This window comes from Hyperoodon ampullatus (assembly GCF_949752795.1).
Source record: "Hyperoodon ampullatus genome assembly, chromosome: 2".
Lineage (NCBI taxonomy): Eukaryota > Metazoa > Chordata > Mammalia > Artiodactyla > Ziphiidae > Hyperoodon > Hyperoodon ampullatus.
In genome coordinates this window covers 45,967,977-45,986,874 of record NC_136915.1, presented here as the reverse complement: position 1 = coordinate 45,986,874, position 18,898 = coordinate 45,967,977, and the positions used below count along the sequence as shown (strand labels likewise).

The window sequence follows — 18,898 nt, the reverse complement described above, 5'->3', positions numbered from 1 at the left end:
TATTAATTTCTCATGACAGGCCTCTGCTACCATGTGCTGTAATAGACAAAGGAATTTTGGACCCGGAGCCTCTGGAGAACAGGAAATAGATGAGACACTTTGATTGCAGAGTAAATGGCCCACTAAAATAGCAGTTAATCCTTTTATTATCTTTCCAGCAGCCGTTTCCACAGTTCTTTCATGAGGTAAGCCTTCCCCGCCCCGTCCAACTGTAACACTCCCATCCTCACAGCTGGTTCACATTTAGCCTGCGGAGCCTCTGCTTCCGCACCGGGCGGGCCTAGAGGTGCCTGGAGGAGCCCAGCTCCCCTCTGCCCAGGCCGTTCATCCTCAGGCTCAGCCGGGGACCCAGGACTCGCCTCACTGGCCCACAGGGTGCACCGCCCGCCCCCCACCCTGCCCTTTCCACAGCCCTTCCACGCTGTCCAGCGGAAGCTCCTTAATCTCTTTGCAATATCCTGTTATGTTTCTTACGTTGTCGGAGTTGTCTTAGCCTTATTATATTTGGGGTTTCATCTGTGTTACGATAGCAAGGTTACGTCCAACCCAAATACTGACGCGACGCCTCGAAGACGTTAACTTTGAAAAGATTACTTTCTTGCTTTCTTAGGTTGGCCCTCTCAGACGGTTGGAATTCTGATTGTCTGAGACTGCAGAAATTAGTAGACTCTGAGTTTGCATTTCTCCACATCAAGAAAAAGACAGGTAGAGGAGAAAGAGGAAAACTTATAACCTTGGGTTTTATGAAATAATCATGACAGCAACCCCTGACTTTTGTGAAGAGCTTGACCAAAGCTGTGAGCACAGCATGAAGGTGTAAAAGGCAGGTGAAAACCCAAGTCTGGAGTCACACCGACCTCCAGCCCTGCCACTTACCAGCTGTGTGACCTCAGGCAGGTGACTTAACCTTTCTGAACCATAGCATATACTCAGTTGTAAAACGGGGTGATAATAGTACCTACCTTTTAGGACTGTCGTCATTAGGATTAAAAGAGATGACATAGGGAACTGCTTAGTTAATTCTCATCTTCCCCAATCACACTCTTCACACTGATGGTCTTGGGAGATTCATACATTAGCCCTAGGAGTTAGGACAGGATCTTTGACAGCTATTTTACAAATGAGGAACCTGAGGCTCAAAAGAGCCAGTCAGGAGTGGAACCTGGACTTGAGGTCAGCTAACTGCTGCAGCCTCTGCTGTTGTTGGTGAGGTGGGCAGAGCTATCACATGTGCTGGTGGCCTTGTGGTCAGGTGTCTGCCAGCGATGCAGAGCCCCTGCTCGGTGCCAGACAGTGGCTGTTCGGGGTAAGAAGGGGGAGCCAGGGCAGAGGCACAGGGAGGAGGCTCTAGTCCCTGCCCTCCAAGTTCTGATGCACAGCTGGAGCCTTGAGGCTGGACTTAACATCCTGCCCGGGTTCCTCTGGCAGCTGCAGCCGCACTGACCATCGGTCCCCATCCCTTACCCCGCCCAGTCTGTCCTAGGTGCCACTGGACCTGGGACCAGGGATATACCTCAGAGAGAGGCTTGACAGGGGGTCCGGGATAGTATCTTATGGAAAGTCCTGAGGGAGAAGAGACCTAATATATTCTGAGACAGTCTCTCTCCAGCCAGGGATTACCATGCCCATTTTACAGAAGAAGAAACTGACATTCAGAGATGCAATGGCATGCTCTGTATCACCAGGCACAGCTGCCTGGACCATTCCACAGGCCACACTGCCCTCTACCACTCGCCTTTGCCCAGCTTCTCTATTCAGCAGAGTCGAGTCCTCGTGCATCTCACATCACAGTGTGTGGGGTCCCAGGGCATCTGCTCCTTCCGGCCCCCATGTCCTGAGACCAGCCTAGTGGGTTGGGCACATTCCCAGGCCAGCTGACACCCCTGACTCATCTCAACATCTCAGGCTCATCCCAGGGAATTATCCGGGAGTTCGAGATGTCTGAGCTGGTGGCTTTACCAGTCCATCCTCATCACGTAGGGAGAGGGCACGGGGAAGACAGGCCCTGAGAGGATGGGGGTCCAGGATGGCACAGTAAATAGGGCAGCTTCAGTGGGCAGGGGGTTTCCTGAAGGGGCCGGTAACCAGAAGTTGGGGAAGTTAGACTGTGGGAAACTGACCCTCGACTGAGGGAAGAATCCTCCCCTTGAGACACTTGCCTCACTGGAGGGGCAGCAGCCTCTCCTGTGTGCCAGGAGTCGGGGGTCCAGAGACAAAGATGATGTGATGTGAGACTTCTAGCGCCGTGGGAAGGATTCTGCCCTTGAATCTTGCGATCTTATTGCTGGATGATGGAGGGAGGGAGGGAAGCCAGGAGCTGAGGATTTGAGCCTGGCTGCTTAAGCTTGTTGGAGTCAGTCAAGGGGGACAGGAACGTTATTGAAATACTCATTGGGTGTTTTTCAGTATTGAGGGCTTCCACACATGTGTGATCTCAGCACTCAGAACATTCCTGGAGACTGAAATTATCCCCATTTTACAGATGGGGAAAGGAGAGTCCAGTTCATGCCCAAGTTCAGGCCCCAAGTGCATCATGGGGTCAAATTTGAACCCAGGTCTCAGCCTGACTCCAAGGACTGTGTGCTAGCCATGACCCCAAGCCACCTCCCAGGCAGAGAATCATCAGTCTGCTTGCAAATGTCGAGAGAATATCCAGATCTGAAACTTATTTGGCAAGCGGACACCGAGCACCTCCTGTGTGCCAGGCCCTGGTGGGCCGTGGGGTCACAGAAGGGAATCAAAGCCAGCCTGGCCCTGTGGAGCCCTGATGGAGCAGGGAAACAGATAGACGTCTGCATTTAACTACTTTTCCCAAGCCAGCGCCCCATCATCTTGAGAGCCTGCAGGTCCCTGCCCTGCTGACATGATGGGTCTTTTGTCCTATATGAGAGGAGAGAACACTCATGGGATGAAGAATAAGACATTTTACCTTTTAAAAAATAAATGAGTCACCTGAAAACAGTCTTCGTTTCTGGAGGCTGGGGTTTCTGGTAAGATTAAAAGGCTGCAAAATTGAATATGGTTTTAAACCCCTTGCCCTGGAGGAGCCTGCTGTACATGAGCCCATAGAAGCCAAGCTGTTCCAACCAGGTCAAGCCCACCCACTTTGGAAACAGGCCTGAGCCTCATCTCGTTCTGGGGGTTGGGGGCGGGAGGGTCTGGGTAGGAAAACCTTTCTGAGCAAAGGCAGCCATCTAGTTTGCATCCAGATATGCCCTTGTTAACAACCCTTACTGAAGTCCCTCCTCTGGGCCTTGGCTTTTTCTGATACCTCTGCCTGGAATGCCTTTCCCAACCCAGCAAACTCCTAACCATCCTGCACAACCCAGTCCAGTGTCCCCTCCTCGGCACCCCTTTTCTCCGTGTGTCCTGCTCTCCCAGCACATGTTGCCCCATTTATAACAGTGCTCCTGGTATGGCTGAGTGTCTTGGGGACCACATGCTCTTTGGCACCTGGCCTGGCCTTGGAGGCAGAGGAGTTGAGTCTGCTCCCTAGTACAGAGGCTCTGCCCTAGTGGCCATCTGCTCTCTCTGCTCCGACACTGTGTGACGTCGCCCAGACACTGCCCTCCAGAGCAATTTCCCATAAAGTTACAAGAATGCAGGGAACTTAAAGATGGTCACATCCATCCCTAATCTGGTGCTTGAAGTTTTCCTGCAAGAAAGCCTTAATTTGAAACCTGGCTTTGCTACCTAGCAGCCTATGATTGTGTGCAAGTAACTTGATTTCTATAAGCCTCTGTTTTCTTACCTGTAAAGTGGAGAGAATAGAACTGTTGTGAGGCTTCGATGAGGTACTATACATGAGATGTTACATACTGCCTGGCACACAGTGAGTGCGCAACAAATGGTCTGACTGCTCTGGGCAGTTTGCGTTAGGAAAGGAGAAGAGGGAGGGTCTAAAAAGCACAGGGGCCATGCAGTCATGAGCGTCCCTAAAGGAAAAGAAAAGGCTGTTGTAAGTCCCAGCTCTGCCATGGATGTGACCTTGGATGGGTCACTTGGCTATGCTGAGCCTCAGTTTCCTGAACTGTGAAATGGGTTTAATGCCTAGCACTCTGTGTTCCTTGGGTGCTCAGCAGATGCTAATGCCCTTTCCCTCCTTGAAGCCAACGTTCCAGCTCTACAGATCTTGGCTTACACTGGATGCCTTCCTATCTCCCTCAGTTTTTAAAAATCAAACTCAGGGACCTTCCTAAGGAGAGGCTTTCTGGAAACTCCAGCTTTGCATTCAACTCAGAGCCCTGAGGGCCCCCTGTCATCACTGTACAGAGGGGGAAACTGAGGCCACAGATGGAAGAGGCTTGCCTGGGAAAGAGGAGAGGAAGGAGACAGGTGGAGCTGGAGACTCATCCCAGCTCTGCTGCTCACTGACTGTGCCACCTTGGACAAGTCACTTCACTCCTGAGCCTCTGTTAATGTACCTGTACAATAGGGCTTCTGATGCTCACCCCAGAAGAGTCTCTGTGAGGGGTGGACACCTGTGGTCCACCAACTGCAGAGGGCTCTGCAGAGGGGATCAAGTTGAGTCCCCATCTCCCAGTCCAGTGCTCCTGCCTGTAACCCGGCCCCAGAGTACACAATCACCCTCATAGGCGTGTCCCTCCCAGATGGGTTTCCCATCGGGCACAGAACCTTTTAGCCCCATGCTCCCCAAATGCAGTGCTTGGCCTTTAGGCCTCTGTCTGCAGCTCTTCTAGCGTCCTGCTTCTCTGCTTCGCATCCCCCATCCCTCCTACTCCCATTCACTTCCCCATCCCTACCTCATCTCCATCCCTGACTCCCCGCCCTCCGTCTTATTTGAATTCTGAGCCAGAATTTGGTGAGCCAGGGTGGACCAATGGCTAAAGGTATAGAATAACTGTTGGGGTTCAAATCTCTGCTCTGACCCTTAACCAGCCGTGAGACCTCAAGCAAGTCACGTGGCCTCTTTGAGCCTCAGTTTCCTGTCTGTGTAAAAGGGAGAGTGTTGTGAGAATTAAATGAGATCATGTATATGGAGCACTTACCTCATGCCTGGCAAAATACTCCATGCTTGAAAACAGGAGCCCTTGTTCCTTTTTTTTTTTTTTTTTTTTTTGAGTCATCAAACCCGAGCTCTCATAGAATTGAGAATTCCTGGGAGCACCAAACTTGAGGGTACAGGAACACTGGCCAAGTTTTGTGAACTCCACACTGCTTTATGGAATATGAAAAAAATTAAGGATAAAAAAAACACAGCCCTCTGAATTGAATTTAAAATAATAAAAGGAGAGAAAGCTTTTGAATTTAATGTAAATGGAATTGAAATGATTCTCTTATTGGACTGAGAAAGTCAGATAAAATCAACAGTGACTTGAAGAAAGTGTCCAGAACATGTTTTCTAAGAGGGACATCCTGGAAATGGTAAACTTCATGATTGAGCATTAATAGGCTCTGTCTCCACAGGATGGCAGATGGGTTCTCTGAGCCAACTGCACGCGCCTCCCTTGGCCTGCTGCAGTGACTGACCTCATCCATTGAAGGGGTGATGGGCCGCACCAGCGCTACGGCCTCAGTCACCTCCAAGACCCAGGACACTCAGCTTACCTGTTCCCCTCCCTCGGGAGAGTGCCTTGGGCTCCGCTGTGCTGTCTCCCCCCATCACATCTGCCACCTTTTCAACACAGCTTTATTGACACCCATACTGTGCCAGGTTTCATGCTAGAAGCAGGAGGCGCAGCATCAAAGGAGGAATGGTCTGGTGCCAAAGGAATTAACCAAATGCTGCAGAGGCACAGAGGAGGGAGAAGGCTTCCCCCAGGATGTCATGAGAGCTGGGCTTTGAAGGGAGGGTAGGAGCTTTCCAGGTGCAGACCATGAGGAAAGGCATTTCAAGGAAAGGGAACAGCCTATGCAAAAGATGTGACAGTCTTGGCCCTTGAGGGGAGCATAGGTAGCCTCTTGTGCTTGGAGTGTGTTCCGTGCATGGGGGCTGGGAGTAGAAATGGCAGTAGGAATTGAACCTTAAAGGGCCTTGAAGTCCAGTATGAAGAGCTTGGACTCTGTCCTGAGGCCAAGGGAGAGAATGGTGGAAGGGTTCTGAGCAGGAGAGTGGCACGATCAGCATTAACGTTTAGAATGTTGGTCGTGTGGTGGGTGCGTGCGAGGGGGAGCAGCAGCAGGCAGATGAGGATGCAGAGGCCCAGGAAGGAGCCTTCTTCCCGGGTCCACCAGAGCAGACAGCAGCACCTGGCTGCCAGCCGAGGCCTGGGCACCGCAGGCCAGGCCAGCTCAGCCCAGCGAGCCGTGCCGAGCACAGTGTCTGTACCTGATTGGGTACCGGAGCTCAGTCCCCCTTTGGAAACAGCATCCAGCACATTTACCAGTGGGAAATGTGAAAGGCATTTCCCATAATGTGGCTCCGTAAAGTTTGCACAACTGTTCTTTGTTTTCCGTCCATCCCCACAATAAATCTTCCTCCACTGCCAGGACTGGGGCCTCCGTGGTCTGTAAGTGATTACAGCGCTGACTTGTGCAGTGCTGCCCCCTCAAGATGCATTCTTCTGACGTGGGTAATGATAAAATGAGAGTCCATCACTGAGACTCATGGCCTTGCAAGTGGCCATTTCCAAACAGCTGGGAGGTGGCCGCCTGATGGAGGGCAGCCTGCTCTTGCCTCCTGCACGTACCCCCAAGCCTCCCTTGATAAGTCTGCCACGTTGGGAGCATGAGCCTCGGACAGCAGAGAGCGTGGTACTCCTGGGCTGTGTGTTTCTTGGGGATATCGGTCTCTGCTGGGCATGGAGGAAGGCAAGTGCCCTGTGAGTGTCCAGCTGACGTTCCATGAGCCAGCCTCTTCGTTGTACTGAGCCAGAAAGTGTAGGGTTTTCGAGCTGAAAGTAACATTTGTAGCTTCCCAGGGCATGACCAGGCCCTGGGGTGCAGTTTTGATGGGTGTAGTTCCTGTGCTCAGGGAATGCACAGGCAGTGGCAGGATCCCTGTTTTATAGTGGGCTCGCTGAAATCCACGGAGGGGAAGCTACCCGGCTGGGTGTCACGTCTGGGACTCCACCTCCTGTCCTTGGCTCCCTGCTCTGTCATCTTCCCACTGCCCACAGCTGCCTCCTGCACCCCTATTTAACCACAAGTCTGTGCTTCCCAGAATCTGCTGAATCCCTCATTTGGGGAGTCAGTTTGGCCTATGGGGTCATTTCTGACCAGGTTTAGTTGCCAAGGAACATGATAGCAATTGGAAGTCAGGAGAGTTTGGCCCCAGGAAGAAAAATGAGTCTGCCGTGCCTCCAATACTTCCCCAAGATCCCACCCCCCACTGACTGCTCCCATCGTTTCTCCCCAGGCATCCAGGACCAGAGGAGGTGGCCTCGTGGAGGCCACAAGTCCGAATGCCTGTGTTTGCACTTTTGCCGTTTGCTGCTGTGGGAACTGAGGCACGTAGAGAGGGTTTGGCTCCTTGAGATCACGGAGCAAAAGAACCAAAGCTCAGGTCCCTTGCCTTCTGGTGCAGTGCTCGTCCCGCTGTGCAGAGCCGCAAAGTCTGTTGAGTACCTACTCTGTGCCAGGCCCTGTGTTGACAGCTGACTTACATCGCCTCCACCTGTACCATCACTGCCTCCCAAATTCTGGAGAACGCTGGCTTGTGTTGTGTTCGCACTGGGGAAGAACCTTCCAGGGAATCTCATCTGATGCTGCTCCCAAGCCCTGCAGCACCTTTTGACAAATGGGGACTTGAGGCCCAGGGTGGGGAGACAGCCCCCTGGAGGTCATGCAGAGGAGATGGCTGGCAGCTTGTGCAGTCCACACGTGTCAGAATCACCTGCCCTCCCAGCAGGATCGGGTTCAGGCAGCACTGTGCAGCAGGCTCCAGGGAGGCTGTAATCAGCGGTGGGTTTCAGACATCACAGCCCCTTACGTGCATTAGAAAAGCACTACGATTGATTGCCGTGGGTGTTAGGCCCAGAGGAAGCCTGGCTTGTGCAAAGGCCCACACGGGTGTGCACCAACAAGAGTCTGCAGCTCCTCTACCCACCCCCACCCCTGCTTCATGCACACGCAGCCACCTGGACTTGGGCCTCAGTTTCTTCACGTGTGTGACAAGGACTTTGATCAGTCCCAAGCCCTTAGGTTTTCTGACCCTGACTCCAGCAGTCTGGGTAGAGACAGCATGGGCCAGGGCTCAGCGCTCGGTTCCCTCCCCAGCTCTGCATCAGACTGCCTAATGGCTCTGGGAGAGTCACCAGACCCTATGAGGCCTCTGTTTTCTCATCCATAAAATGAAAGAACTCCAGAATCCCTAAGATTCTTTGAACTCAAGACAGTTACCTTTCCACATTCCTGGCAGGGCCCTAGGGGAGGAGGAAAGAGGTGAAGGACAAGGAAGGGGCAGCTGTGGGCCTCTGCTGAGCTCTCTGACCCAGTTCCTTCCACACTCCTCTCTCGCTCTGCTCCAGCCACACTGGCTCCTGGCTGTTCCTCACACGTACCAGCTTCATTCCCACCTCAGGCTCTGCATGGCTCTTCCCTCCCTCCAGAATTCTCTTGCTCCAGCCCCCCCCTCCCTTCACTTAGGCCCATGGAGGGCGTTCATGGAGGTCCATGTCACCTCCTCCAGGAGGCCTTCCCTGACCACCTGTCTAAAGTAATATCTTCATCCACTCTCTGCCCTTCATACTACCCAGCACTGTGTGTTTGTCTCTGATCTGTTCCCTCCACTCAACCGTAAGCTCCATAAAGTCTAGATCCTTTTATGTTTTGTCCCCTGTTACGTTTCCAGGGTCTTGAACAGTATGTGATTGACAACTGTTTCCTGAATGAATGTGATTGAGTAAAAAGGGAGAGAGCCGGACTCAGTGGGGCAGAAGTGATGGAGTGTGCTGGGAAGGGCCCAGGCTGAGAATCAGGAGTCTTGTCTTGTAAAATGAAGGTTTTTGCAGCAAACTCACAGGGCTGTGGTGAGGACTGCATGGCTTGCTGTCTGAGGGGCATTTCTGGGTTAGGCTAGATGGGTAGTGTGCCCAGGGGGCCCAGCCAAGCACCCGATGTACAATGTTAGTTCACTCCTCCTATCCCATCCCCGCCTTGATTTCCCTCCCTCCTTAATCTGCAATATGAGGGTAAAGGAGAGTCTGCACCCCAGGTCCTCCAGCTCATGGAATGTCAGACCCAGACAAGAGCTTAGAAACCATCAGCTTGGAAACCATCTGGCTCAATCCTGTTTGTGGATTTGGAAACTGAGGCCTAGAGAGGAGGAGTTCTTGTCCACATTCCCACGCTTGGAGAGAAATTTACAATCAAGCCCTCCACAGAGTAGAAGCTCTGTAATTAGCTGCTGCTGCTGCTGCAGCTGTTTATCATTAATTTGGTCTCCACAGATCCTGTTTTTATGACCATGGGCACAGAGATAGAGTAAGAGTACAATTTTGCATTAATTGACAACAAAAGGACTATTATAGCCAAGAATGCAGCAGAGGAAATGATTAAACTACCCCAAAGCAGCTACTTTAAAGTGTGAGGAAGGAGGGAAAGTGGCATTTTTTAAGGTATGTGCTCTTCTCCAGATAGCAGATTAAGCCCTTTGTTTTCTCAGTGAATCTTTTGATGTTGGCATTACTGTCCCATTTTATAGATGAGGAGACTGAGGCTCAGAAAAGTTAAGTGCTGGGGTTCCAATCCCCGGCCACCCACTGCTCCAGGATGTCCTCTGTGTCAGCATGTTTTTCTGTAATTGATCATGAGCTGATCACTCCCTGTTTTCATTGAGCTCGGCCCAGAGAATGCCTGTCAAGACATCTTAATTAGTTACTGTGACTCCTCAAAAACAATCCCAAGTAATCTGGACTTTGCATGGATCCTTGCACTTAACCTACACTGTTCGGGGGTGGGGTTTGCTTTATCCAGAATTAGCACCATGAGCCCAAGGCATCCTTTGCCCCACTTCCCTGGCTTCTCGTGCAGGGAGACAGCGACCTCACAGGTTAGGGGAGGCGTGTAGGGGTCAGAGGAAGGGTGGGGTTCGGGGGCAGCTACCTGGGGCTCCATCCCTGAGACAGGGTGAGAGAACCAGGTCGGGCTGGAGGCCTCTGTGGCCCATGACTATGTACACGGGGCAGGAGAGAGAGTGTGGAGAGGTACCACAGCCAGTAAGAGTTGGAGTCGGGATTCGAATCCAGGGAGGCCTGAAGGCATAACCGCTCCTCAGGAAGAGCTGAACCCTACCTTCAAGGCTTCTGGAATCCAGTTCTGATCCCTTATTCACCATGATGTTGGCTAGGCAAACGATTTCCTTGTTCTGGTCTCAATTTCCTTCTGTTTAGTGGGAATGATAATCCTGCTTCATCTGCTGGAGGTTGTTTACTGCCCGTCATCCCATGTCATCCTCGCAACAACCATTGCCCCATCTTTCCCAGTGAGGACACTGGGACCTGGTGAGGCAGGGTGACCAGTGAAGGGTGCCCAGGGTCACACGGTGCGTCAGCGGTAATGCCCGGGGTCACACGGCGTGTCAGTGGTGATGCCCAGGGCAGGCTATTCCCCTGCTGCCCCTCTCCTCTGAGTTCCATTGCTGCTTGTACCCCAGGTGGGATGGTGGTATTTGTCAGGCCAGCTCTGCTCCCGCTGTGGCCCCCGCAGTGAGCCCAGCTCGTGAGCTGGGGAAGACGAGGTGTGGTCCTGAGCCAAGCAGAACAGAGGGTCTGCGGCCTGCAGTCAACACCTCTGTCAGGAAGTTCGCGGCTCATGCCTTCCAAGTGCCAGCCCTTTCATTGTCTCCATGCTTTGAACCCAGGAAGGTTTGTCCTGACAACTGGTTAGCAAATTCAGCCAGGGGAAACGCCTCCAGGTGGTTTTGGCCTTTCAGGAGCTCTCTGAGGTGCTTACTACCGGGTATAAATTAGATTCACCTGGCAAGGCCCCACTTCCCACTAGAATCTTCATGAAGACGCTCCCTTTGGATCCCGTCAGAGAGGGAAGTGTGGAGGAGGCCTGGGTCCCCTGGAAGCCAGCAGGTGGAAAGTAGAAGCTTCCGGGACTCATTGGTGAGATGGGTAAAGCGAGCAGGGCCTCATCATGACATTTGCTGACCCTAGCACTTTTGGCTTCAGCCTCGTCCTCCATAAAAAATACTAAAAATTACATTTTATGACAGCATTGGTTTAAAGACAACATATTAATTTTATGTATTAAAACATTTTCTTTGACCTAAAAGTTCCTTTTTTCTTCTGATTATAAATTAAATTCATACATTTTCAGGGGCTCCTAAAAGTATTGTGGACTCTATGTACTGTGTATGCTGTGCCTGGTGGACAAGGCAGCCCAAAAGCAAGGCCTGCAGAGGCTGGGAGCCCTAGAGGTGCAGTCCAGGCCTTGCCTCCCGCTCCCCTTCTCTAGACTTCAGTTTCATCCTCTGTGAAGAGGAATGAGTGGAGGAAACACCGGAAAATCCTGCTGTGATGTTCTACTATGTCCCATTCTGTTCTAGTCCATTTTATTCCTGATCATTGAGTTCTTGTCTTTCATTAAGAATTCACGGGTATTTACTACAAAAGATCTATATGCAGTTAAACTGACATAGAGAAAAGGACATAAATATGTGAAAAACCTAAGCTCACTTTGTTACCCTATATTTACTGGAGCTTCCTGGAAGCCAAGGCAAAGAAGGCAAGTTGTTGAATTGTAGAATTCTTATTGTCTGGGAAAGGAAGAAGAGCAGCCAGCTGGTGTGTTGGGGCCAGTTTTGTCTGGATATCAAATCTTTATGAGGCCTGATGAGAGTCACACAAGTTGATTGCTGGAGGAAGGCTGTACGAATGATTGATGATGATACAGAGTCACTGAACAAAGCCATAGACCTTGTTTTCACAAATAACTTTGCTAATGTTCTTTGAGAAAAGCCAGGGCCAAGTAAATACTGGCAATGAAGGAACCTCACCTGTGTCTTATAGTCTATGTTATATTCTTAGTCTGTCCGTACAGCAGCCCTCTGAGGTAGCTGTCATTATTCTCACTTTACAGATGAGGAAACTGAGGCTCAGAGAAGTTAAGTGACTTGACCCCGATCACTCAGTGGGAGCTGACTGCTATAGCAAGTGGCCTCTCTCTACAGACTTCACGGGTCAGTCTGTTACTTGGGGCAGACTCGGCCCCTTGCTCAAGGAGCTCATAGCCTAGTGGACTCTGCAGATCTTAAAAAGAAGAGGGCAGGGCTTCCCTGGTGGCGCAGTGGTTGAGAGTCCGCCTGCCGATGCAGGGGACGCGGGTTCGTGCCCCGGTCTGGGAGGATCCCACATGCCGCGGAGCGGCTGGGCCCGTGAGCCATGGCAGCTGAGCCTGCATGTCCGGAGCCTGTGCTCCGCAACAGGAGAGGCCACAAAAGTGAAAGGCCTGCGTAACGAAAAAAAAAAAAAAAAAAAAAGAAGAGGGCAACACCATGATACATGCCTTGAGGGGTGCTCAGGGGTGATGGGGCCTAGTAGAGGGAGCATCTGTCAGCCAGGACCCAGTGTGGGCCAAGAGGTAAGGCAATGAAGCCTGGACCTGGGTGGTGGCAGAAGGGAGAGAAGCAGCTGCCTGCTGAGTTTCTTACTTATAAGCAGCAGAAACCAGCTCTGGCCATAATGAGCCCTGCATCCCCTCCCTCCCCACCCCTAGAATTTATTGGCAGGCCCTGTGACCACAGACCATTTGTCTAAGGAAAGAGGAGCAAGCTTTGAGGACAGGCAGGATCCCAGGACCCCAGGGGCCTAGAAGCAGGGAACCTAGACCTACTTCTCCCGATACTAGACTATCCAGACACCACACTGGGGTCCTCAGCCTCTGTGCTCTTGCTCCAGGGCCAAAGCTGTAGCAGGGCATCCCACTGACCAGGCCTGTCTTGGGTTCCCCCCACCCAGGTTGACGGGGGTTGCCCCCCCGCTTTGTGGGAGGCATAAATGTCCTCCCTATTCACTTCCCATACTGAAGGATTCTTTAACATGGGGAAACTGGGCAACCAATCAAACTGGCACATCTGCAGCTACAGAAATGATTGGATCTGAGAGAGATTCAGGAGAGACAGTGGACAGAAAGGGATGGGAAGCCTGTTACATGTGGGGTTAGAGGAGGAGCTCAGGTTGGTGCTCCACTCTCCCGCCTGCGTTCACTGTGTGGACATGAGTACAAGCCCTGGCAGCACGAGGGAGGAAGGTGTGAGTTGGTTTCAGGTGTGCTGGGTAGGGAGGTGCCAGCCAGAGGGCCCCAGGGGGCTAGAGATGTGGGAGTCTGGGGCTCCTGAGGCAGGAGATGGGTGTCATCAGCCTAGAGGTGGGCCTGAGAGCATAAGGGGCTGGAGGATCTGGTCAGGGAGATGGGTTGGGGGCGAGGACTGGAGAGAGCCATCACCCTTCTGACTGCGCTTGCCCGTGTCTCCAAGAAGAGATAGCAGGCCAGCAGGCTGGGATGCCTCGTCCTGCTGGGATAACAGAGGGCCCTGATGAAGTCATCCTGTGCGGTGGCTCCTGCACCATCTCCAGGGGCCCAGGCTGGCACAAGGGCCAGCTCAGAGCAGCCTCTGAGCGTGTGCAGCTGTGCTTGTGTGTGTTCATTTACCACCACGCGCCTGCTCTGTGCTCTGCCTTGTCCTGCCCTGGAGAAGCTCGCCATCTGGGGGGAGGGGGCAGTCTTTGAACCCGAGTTACAAAATGCCATGATGAATTCCCTGGAGGAAAATAAATGGGAACTCAGAGGAAAGGATTTAATACCGGGTGGGGAGGCCTCCAGAGAGAAGGTAGGTAAGAGTTATCCAGGTGCAAAAGGATGGGAAGGGTGTCCCAAGGGGAGGAACAGCATAAGAAAAGCCTGGAGGTGAGAGTTTCGAATGGCTCAGTGATAGAGTGATGGAGAGAGTGATGGAGAAGTGAACAGGGCTGGTGACAGAGGACCTTGTGTATCAGATGGAGGAGCTCGGGCTCTGTCCACAGGGCTGCAGAGACCCGAGGGTGAGTTAGAGCAGGAGGGGCCTGAGATGCATGTGAACATAGATGTGTGTGTGCTTCCTTTGCCTCTCAAGGACCAGCATGCACACAGTCATGCCATCACTAAAATCTCTGCCCAGCTCGTGTTAATTAACAGGTAATGACTTAATTCTAGAGGCTTTTCTAAGAACGGAGTTAGTGCCTTTGGTTGCAGCTTCCCAGGCCTCAATGACCCCTTTCCTCCAGATTTATATAGGCTGCTGGAGAGCACTGCACTTGCAAGCAGTTTTCCAACTTGGCCCAAGAATCCTCTGTGCTGGGCCAGGGTGTCCAGTGAGGGCCCCTGACAAGATATCAGGTCCCTAGGGGGGCCACCACTCTGCCCCTGGACTGATCACACTGTTTATGGAGACACTCCCCCTCAAGGAGCCCGAGGTCTGGGCCGGCTGAACGTCCCCGCTCCAGCGGGCCTGTGGTCAAACCCTGGCTGAACTTGGCCCTCCTCTTCTTAGACATATTCACATCTAGACCCCATGGCTAGGTGGGGATCACAGCGCCCCTGGTTAATGGTGCAGCTGGAACCACGAATGTGGCTTGGACACAAGGGCAAAGTAGGGCGGCTTCCTTTACCCGGATTAGGGACCACCAGACATTAGGACCTCACCAGCCTCCCAACCAGAGGAGGAGTGGGGGGCTGCCTCCACAGAGCTAACCCCCAAGGGCAGCTGTGCTGTGTGACATTGGGAGAGTTCCTTTACCTTTCTGAAGCTTCCATTTCCTCATCTGTAAAATGGCATTTAGGTGGATGTCCCAGAAGCAGACCCTGAGAGGAAGATGTGTGTACAAGTGATCTCCCAGGGGAGACCGGGGGTGAGGGTCTGCCACAAGTGGGGGTAATGATGCCTGTCTTCCAGGGTGGGAAGGGGGTTCATTCATTCATTCCACACTCTTATTTAGTCTTTGAACTATGCCCGGCATTGAGTGAAGTGCTGGGGACAGAGGTGAATGGGACCTGGGAGAAAGGCAGGCTTGGTGGAGAAGCTGCAGGGGAAGCTGACCAAAGGCCCAGTGACATCTGGGAAAACTGAGGCTCAGAGCTGTGCTCCACCAGGGCCTCACCCAGCCTGACCTCAGAGCAACTCAGAGCCAGGACCACGGAAGTGGATGTCAGAAGTGCAGACGGTCTCGCTCGCTGGGTGAGGCCCTGCTGGGGTCACAGCATCCTGCTGTCTGGAGCACCTGGAGTGGACTGCAGGGGCGGTGTGGGGAGCAGCAGGGTCTCTGTTTGCGCAAGCTAACCGGCCTGTGGCAATTGCTGCTCTGTCATTGTACTGCAATTTGTGCGACAATTTGTACGGCATGGAATGGAGCAGAGATTATGCCCTGAATGTCTGTTTATGTCATCTCTAAAAATGCCCCTCAGATGCCAGGCTTGCTGAACAACCAACGGGTGACCTGTGGTCTCCAGCATCAGCCTGAGCTGCCCCCCAGGGACGTGTCCAGGGTAAATCAAGTCCATTTCTAGGAAAGCACAGAGCCCTCCCCCACAAGGGGCTCTGACCCTGGCTCCCCAGCTTCTGGAATTCTGAGAGCCCATGCTCATGTGTGTTTTCCTGTCTCTGGGTGCCTGTCACCAGGTCTCTGTGTGCTTGTGGGGTGTGTGTGTGCATGCGTGTGCATGCGTGCACCCTCGCAGGCCTGTGTGTTGTGTCTGTAGGCATGTTTGTGTTGAATGTGTCCCCAAGGGCCAGGGTGTTGTGTGTGTTCCTCTCAGCGGGTTGATTTGTAAGTGTGTATCTGGGTTGTGTGTCTGCACATCTCTGTGTGTCCATGCAGCATATGTCTGTGAATGTGGGTTCTACAAGCCTGAGGAAGGTGTCATTCCTCCTGGTCAGGGTGGTCAGGGGAAGCACCACTGAGAAGTGCAGACTGGATTTGGGCCCTGGAGAGTGTGTACAAATGGGGTGTGTGGGCACTTCTCCTCCCCACTGTTCTTCCCCTGTTCCCAAAACTTGGAGGGAGGCAGCTGCCAGGAAGCACGTTGAGCCCAGTACCAGGAAGGACTTTATAGCACGCAGGACCTTCCCCAGTGGAGGGAAGTGCGGGAGCAGAGGCTGGCCTGCCACTTGGCAATTTCATTCAGCAAACATTCCCTGAAGCGTCTTAAAGTGCCTTATTCTTTATCAGGCCTTGCCCTGGGCCCTGGGACAGACAGAATTCAGGTTGAGTTCCAGGACCCACAGACTAATGATATTAACCCTTGAGACTGGGTCCCAAAAGGCATTAATAGCAGTTAAAGTGATGTAGCTCTTACACTGCTGGGCCACTCTAAGCTTGCTAACACATTTGGGCCAGGTGCTGTTTTACAAATGCGAGACGGAAGCCCGAGTGATGAAGCAGCTTGCCTGGGGTCCCTGCAGCAAGCAGAGGCACAGCTAGGATTGGAACCCGCATCCCTGAGTCAGGAGGACTTGAGCTGCCAGCCCCCCTCCCTTGCCCCAGCTCTAGGCGATGGTGCTGGCCAGGGCCTAGAAGAGGCTGGTTTCTGCCCCCAGAGCTCATGTGCATCCAGGAGGTGCCTGTGCCATCCTGCCTGTTCCCTGCCAGCCATGCTCTGAGAGCTCTTAGCGCTAGGCCAGGTTATTAATCAATAAGGCCCAGAGGCCACCGCAGTGCTGGCTAAGGATTTCAATCCAGCAGGAATGTAAACGTCCCCTGATTGCATGGGGCTGTTGGCCATGGTGCTGCCTGAATCAGTTGCCCCTCTGACAAGGCAGGAAAGAGTCACCCTGCTGCAGCCCACCGGGGTCTGGGGGCACCAGGCAGAAAGGACAGCACAGAAAAAGCACTAGATTGGGAGTTGGGGGTGGCCTGGGTCCCTGCCCTGCCACTGCCTATGTTTATCACTATTAATAGTAATAATAAAAATAGCAAACCCTTACTGAGTGCTCGATACATGCCAGATACTGTGCTAAATTAGGATTGGCTCTCAACACCCCAGGAGAGGGGTGTCGCTAACCGCATTTTACAGACGAGGAAACAGAAGCTTTGGAAAGGGAAGGATTTGCCAGGGTCACACATTAGGAAGTAGAGACAACCAAGATTTAGACTACACTTAAAAAAATTATATCGTATTTGATACATTGAAAATAATACATGCAAATATGTGTAAATAATAAGGCATAGCAAAATGAACATCCATGAATTTCTGGAACCACTGTTTATTTTCTGTTTAGGATCACACATATATATCTATAAACAATGTATTGTTTAGTTTTGCTTGGTTTAAAACTTTACAAAAATAGTATCATACTGTATGTGGTCTTTGCCATATTTTCACTTAATGTTATATTTGATTGTATCCATATTACTGTGTGTAGCTATAATTCATTCATTCTTACTACTGTGTAATTTACATTGTGTGAGTAAACTTTAATCATTTTCTTGTTGATGGACATTTGGGTTGTTTCTGTTTTGTGCTAGCTCACAATGCTGCTGTGAACATTCCTCTTCATGTGTCTTTTTGGACGAGTGGAAGAGTTTCACTAGAGTGTGAGCCTAGAAATGGAATTGCTGGCTCAGAGAATGTAAGATGATGCCGTATTGTTTTCAAAAGTGGTTCTACCAGTTTACACTCCCACCCACATGGTGTGTAGAAGTTCTGTTGTTCCACAGCCTCAAAAGGATTACGTAACTCTGTCAGTCTGGCGGGTGTGAAATGGTATCTGGTGGTGGTCTTAATTCTCATATAGGTGATTACTAATGAGATTGTGTACCTTGTCATAGTTTGTAGGCCATTCATGTTTCCTCTTCTGTGAAATGCCTTTAATGTCCCCTGCCCATTTTTCTATCGGTTTGTCTTTTTCTTATTGATTGATAGGAATTCTTGGTATTTTCTACCAGTTGGTGACTCATTTTTTCTTTCTTGATGGTGTTTTTCTTGAACAGAAGGTCTTAGTTTTAATGAGTTGAGTTTATCAACCTTTCCTTTAATTGCTTAAATCTTTTCTTTCTTAAAAGAAATGCTTCTCTACCTTGATGTCACAAATAAATTCTCTTGTATCATAATGAGAGGATTTATTTTTAAGTTTTTATTTTATTTTATTATTATTTTTTTTGTTTGTTTTTCTTTTTTCTTTTTTGCGGTACGCGGGCCTCCCACAGCTGTGGCCTCTCTCGTTGCGGAGCACAGGCTCCGGACGCGCGGGCTCAGCGGCCATGGCTCACGGGCCCAGACGCTCCGCGGCATGTGGGATCTTCCAGGACCGGGGCTCGATCCCGCGTCCCCTGCATCGGCAGGTGGACTCTCAACCACTGCACCACCAGGGAAGCCCTATTTTTAAGTTTTTAAAGTCTTACTTTCATTTAAGGTTTTAATCCATTGGAGTTAGAGGGTATGGTGTGAGGTAGGAACCCAATTTAATTTTTTTCCACCTGGGTAGCCATTCACTGAATTGCCCATCCTTTGTCCAGAGATCTGCAATACTGCCCTGTCATATATGTTTTTATGTATTTATTAGTCTGTTTCTAGGTGCTTCTGTTCCATTAGTCAATTTTTTTTTAACCCTGTACCAGTATTACACTATCTTAATTACCATAGTTTTGTAAGAAGTCTTTGCTAATATCTACTAGGAAAATCTATCCCCCTACTCTCACTCCAGTCTTCTTTAGGTATTCCTTGGCTATTCTTAGGACTTTACTCTTCCATATGTATTTTAGAATCAACTTTAAAATTTCAAAAACTTAACATTTTTTATTGCAATTCTGCTTACAGATCAACTGGGGGAAATGGACCTCTTTATGATATTTATTCTTTCTGTCTATAAACATGGTCTTTGTTAATGATTTTCTGCAAGATTTTATGTTTCTCCATACATGTATTGCATGCATTTCTTTTAAGTATTTATTCATAGGCTTCTTTTGATTTTTGCTGCTAGTGTGAATTATATCTCTTTTTAAATTATCTTTTTTGT

General features: G+C 51.0%; 1 protein-coding gene across 3 annotated transcripts in view; it reads left to right on the top strand.

The window, feature by feature from the left end:
- Positions 1-18,898, top strand: part of GLIS1 (GLIS family zinc finger 1) — a gene marked incomplete at its 5' end in the record, with an annotated part of 211,517 nt that overhangs the window by 146,365 nt on the left and 46,254 nt on the right. The window contains one exon of one of the 3 annotated variants that reach the window (XM_079725337.1): positions 162-185. The exons of the other annotated variants lie outside the window; for them this stretch is intronic. Within the exon in view, the coding sequence (XP_079581463.1) occupies positions 162-185 (24 nt within the window). The remainder of the gene's footprint in view (positions 1-161; positions 186-18,898) is intronic. 3 annotated transcript variants of the gene reach the window in all.